General features: G+C 37.9%; 1 protein-coding gene across 1 annotated transcript in view; it reads right to left on the bottom strand.

Moving 5' to 3' along the window:
* Nucleotides 1-1,774: 1,774 nt before the first annotated feature.
* Nucleotides 1,775-4,483, bottom strand: part of stx10 (syntaxin 10) — a 13,537-nt gene continuing 10,828 nt past the window's right edge. Inside the window, exon 9 of the mRNA XM_015374061.1 lies at nt 1,775-3,923. Coding sequence (XP_015229547.1) covers nt 3,847-3,923 — 77 coding nt within the window. The 3' untranslated portion in view covers nt 1,775-3,846. The remainder of the gene's footprint in view (nt 3,924-4,483) is intronic.

Genomic DNA, 4,483 nt, shown 5'->3' with positions numbered 1-4,483 from the left:
AAGTTTGATTGTTAGGTGTGCACTCGCAGCATGAGGTATTATTCTTTATTACTCTTCATAAGTCTGATAAATGAAAGTGTTAAAGCAGCTCTCCGAAGGCTAAAAAACTAAATCAATGCAGTAGCATCCACTGATGTCAAAGAATATTCCCAATCCCACTCAAACACCCGAGATCTCTAATCCTCAGTCCCCACATGCATTCTTGCCCTTCCCCCCACCCACACTGACCCCCTCTGCCCCGCTCCGTGTCCATGCCCGTTTCCCTCGTGTTCAAAGTGCCAATAAACTTTGTGAATTCCTAACTGTGACCCAGAAATAAAGATGATTGCACATTAACTACTGTAAAGAGAAAAAGAAACCTGAATGAGGAAAAAATATGGACATCCTAATAAAAGATTTGTAATAAAACACGACTGGACTGCTGAGTTGTTTTGTTGCACATGTTTTCGTCCCTTTAATCTCAGTAATTCAAGAAAGGACACCAAATCATTTTCTTTGTATTCATCATTTGCGAGAGAATAAAACAAGCTTAGGAGTTTGTGTTTAAAAAAACTGTGTCAATAGTTTGTGCTGCAGGATTCTCTCTGTGCCACTACCATTTAGTAAAGATACCAGGGTTTAAAAGAAGAAAAAATACTGTTGCATCATGGGAGAAGATGTGGGCACTAATCAGTGCTACTTCAGCCTAATTGTTTGGCAGCATTTTTGTTGGGTTTCAAGCACGTCTACCTTCTGTGCACATTTCCCAACACAAAGACGAGTGCCTCAGTACATCATGGTAAGTATATCTAAGTAAAAAAGTCAGTGAAACTTTGCTAGCACTGCTAAATAGTTTAGAAACCATGTTAGTTTCAGTTTAGTTTTTTTTTTTTTTTTAATCAACTTGTCATGTTAGAAAATTGCTTAAAATATGAAAGTTTTTTAATTTGCCTTTTTAGACATAATTACTAAAGCAAATTAATTAATATTTTATTCTGTTGAAATGTTCTGGTAGAACACAGGCTGGGTTTTAGTTGACTTTCTTTTTCATTAAAACACATTTAGAACATTAAAAAAAATCAGGAACATGTATTTTGGTATTTTTGAAATTGTACCTTGAAACAATTTGTATAGTCTAAATAAAAACAATATAAATTATATATATTTTCTCCTTAATACCAGGAATCAGGCTAAAGGTCACATGATTATTGAAGTTAGGGTTACAGAAGACAAAACCTAAGGCCCTCCATCATTGCATCAAGTTGTCTGAACACATAAGCATAAGTAAAGAACCAACATTTCTTTGGATTTTCACAGTCATTATGCATAGATGCAATCGCTTCTGGTTATGCTTTTAAGAAACAATTAGAGGGATGTTCTATTTAATTCAAATGGTCTGAAACTTCAAACATCCCCATCAGGACTTTCCTAAATTGTTTAAAGATTTTCAACAGTATTGAATAATAAACACTAAAATCAAAATGCGACTTCTATCAAAGAGGGAGTTTTTCCTGCCTAAATGAAGCATGTTTTAGTGTCCCTTTAGTGCATGTAGAGCTACCCTAACATGTAAATACATCAGCGTCAGGACTGCGGTCGGTCCAGGCACAGGGGAGCCACCCGCACTCTGCTCATTCCAGCTAAACTAAATGCAATTTCACATAATGGTTCGGTTCTCTAGGGAACATGATGAAGTTTCCATTTTTATAAGTGCATCTCAAAAACATCCAGACGCAGCTGGAAGCTTTTTTTTTTTTTTTTCCATAAATATATATAAAAGAAAAGATCAGAGAAGGAAGCAAGACTCCAAATCCTGTATTGATTCAAACATACAGCTCATTTGGTGGACAAAGTTTTTCAAATTGAACTTGATTATTCATGTTAAACACATTTCATAAAATACACAGAGAAGCTGCAATCAGACAGTGCTGTTTTTCTTTTGTTTTCTTCTCTTTTTTTGGGATCAGTCTTGTCTCTAGCTGCAAATAAAACAACATACTTCTATAAAAATGGCAGTTCAGCAAAATGAACAGTAACAAAAAAAAATAAAAATAAAATACCTTATTGTGCTAATAGACATGATACCAGAGATTAATAGAACAATCTTATCCAGAAACTTTTTGGTCGTTTCATCAAAAAGTTTTTTTTACAAACAAAGTGTTCTTAGCTGTTGTATGTAGGAGGATAAGTCGCGACTACCGGCACATATTTAGGACGCGTTTAATGGCAGTTATTCCCTCTTCTGAAGGAGCTTTCTTTAAAGTAACCGGTTCGCCAGTAACTAGGACTGAAAATTCCCAAACTTTCTCAATACTACAAAACCGTTTTTTTAACCTTATTCTTATTTTGGTGCAAAAGATTTTAACTTCTTCAAGCTGTTTTCTCCTTGTCTCTTGAAGCCAAACTTGATAAAGCAGTGCTTTATCAAGTTCACAATGCTGTTTTTCAGTTTAACACAAATAAAAATATAGACGCTTTAGAAGTTACTGTTTCGCTCCAAGAGATCGTAACAGAAGTGGAAAGTACGTCTGTGGATTTTGTTTTTTTTCACCGTACCACAATGGGTTGGATATTTAAAAAGAGATTAAAAGCACACGTACCAAGAGGAGTAAACCTCACTCGGCTCTGTTAGTAGGAGACAAATGGGATGAAAGATTGTTTTTCTTTCCAAATCTATAATTCAAGTGAAGACATTTGGATTACAGCAAATACAAAAACAAAAATGAAGCCTACAGAATGATCTTTGTACTGTTATATGATTTTACTTGCAGGACAGAAAATTAAAGCATTGTGCTTCAGATACAGCACTTCCAACGAACCTTAGTGTTGCCATATTTTTAAAAAGGACATAACCCACAACATCCAGCAGAGGGAGCTGTGAGCCTAAATCTGGGCCACACAAAGAAACATCTTGCCCAGCAACTACTTCCCCTCATTAGCAGATGCTTTCAAATAAAAGAGGCGAACCCATTCGCTCCGAGCCAAGGCCGTCTCTCATCAGCCAGCGAGAGTAACAAAGCCAGGGCAAATCATGCAGTTTAACGTCTGATGGAGTGCAGAGGCGGGTTGGCTGCAGACCCTACTTCACCTGATCCTGTCTCAGGTTGGGAAATAAAACCGCTTTCTGCTGGAACGTCTACATTCCCTATGAAACATGAGCCGCATATGACAGCAGCTCGTATGTTTGCACTACACACATTTGCAGTTATGACAGCAGAGATGCGGATCGGCAGGCTTATAGACTAGAGAAACTGCCGCTCAGCATTTTTAACCAGCCGTAATGTATTTTTTTAAATCCCATTTTACAGGTAGGCACATGAAAGTTATCCACAGTTCAAAAATAGTATAAAAATATATTTAAGGCAACAGCCCAGCACTGGTCTCGCCTGTGAATTTTTATTTGTGTTGGGTTAAAAACACAAGCGGATAGAATTTTTGAATATTTAAAAACTCCTTTGACAGCATGGAGTCTTCACTTGTTTAGGGTGTTTACGATTTGATCATTATGAAGAACCTGTGGGTGTATTTCTCAAACCCTGCAGGTCTTATTTAATGATGTAAATAATCTCCAGAAGCAAATCAATGTGCAGCTTTTGTGTTTTTCTCCCCCTGTTGTGTACCAAGATTTCCACCAAGAACTGCAATGCACAAATACACCAAAAATAATACCATCTTCTGCCCACCAGATCCATTCAAAGAGGGTCTGATGATCGAGTCTCAGCTCTTCTCTGCAGACCACCGACTACTCCATGAGAGTAAAGGGAGTGTTTCAAGGGGGAAGGAGGAGACATTCTTCTTTCCATCTGTTTCTGTCCGTTCATCCTGACAGGGAGGAGCAGGGGAACATCATCAGGAGGTCAGAGGTCGTCAAAGAGCAAAGAAGAGGATGAGGACGACAATCAAGATGGCAACCAGCACGCCGATGGCACACCACTGTCTTCGACCTGCAGGGGACAGCACAGAAGAGCAGCTGATGCAAAACTGTTCCTCCAGGATGTTATTGTGACATTAAGACATTGATCCAGTTCTGTCTATAGAGGTATGGAAGGAAATTAGATTTTTTTGTTTTGTTCGTTTTTTACAGGTCTGGACAGTTATGTTTAGAACAATGAGTTCAAATATCTGTTTTACATGACATCATTCACCATATAAAAAAACAAAACTTGTTTTTCTTTTTTCTGTCTTCTAGTGGCCTTTCGCCTTGCTAACCTTTCCTGTATCCTTGTTTTCCCCTTCCTTGTGCCCTTTCCTATCAGTTCTTCATTCTATCCTTGATTTTTTTTCTACCTTTCTTCTTTACCTCCTTTAACCATCATTTCTTCCTTTCTCTGTTAATCCTCGTGTCCTACATTTATAGTTTTTCTCTCCTTCCTTCCTTCCTTCCTTCCTTCCTTCCTTCCTTCCTTCCTTCCTTCCTTCCTTCCTTCCTTCCTGTGAGTGTCCTTACTTTCTTAACCCTTTCCTCCCTTGTTCTGCCATTCCTAACTTTCCCTTTCTTTCTTGT

The sequence above is a fragment of the Cyprinodon variegatus genome, unplaced genomic scaffold (genome assembly GCF_000732505.1).
Source record: "Cyprinodon variegatus isolate N-32 unplaced genomic scaffold, C_variegatus-1.0 Scaffold96, whole genome shotgun sequence".
Taxonomy (NCBI): domain Eukaryota; kingdom Metazoa; phylum Chordata; class Actinopteri; order Cyprinodontiformes; family Cyprinodontidae; genus Cyprinodon; species Cyprinodon variegatus.
This window is presented reverse-complemented; position numbering and strand designations above follow the sequence as displayed.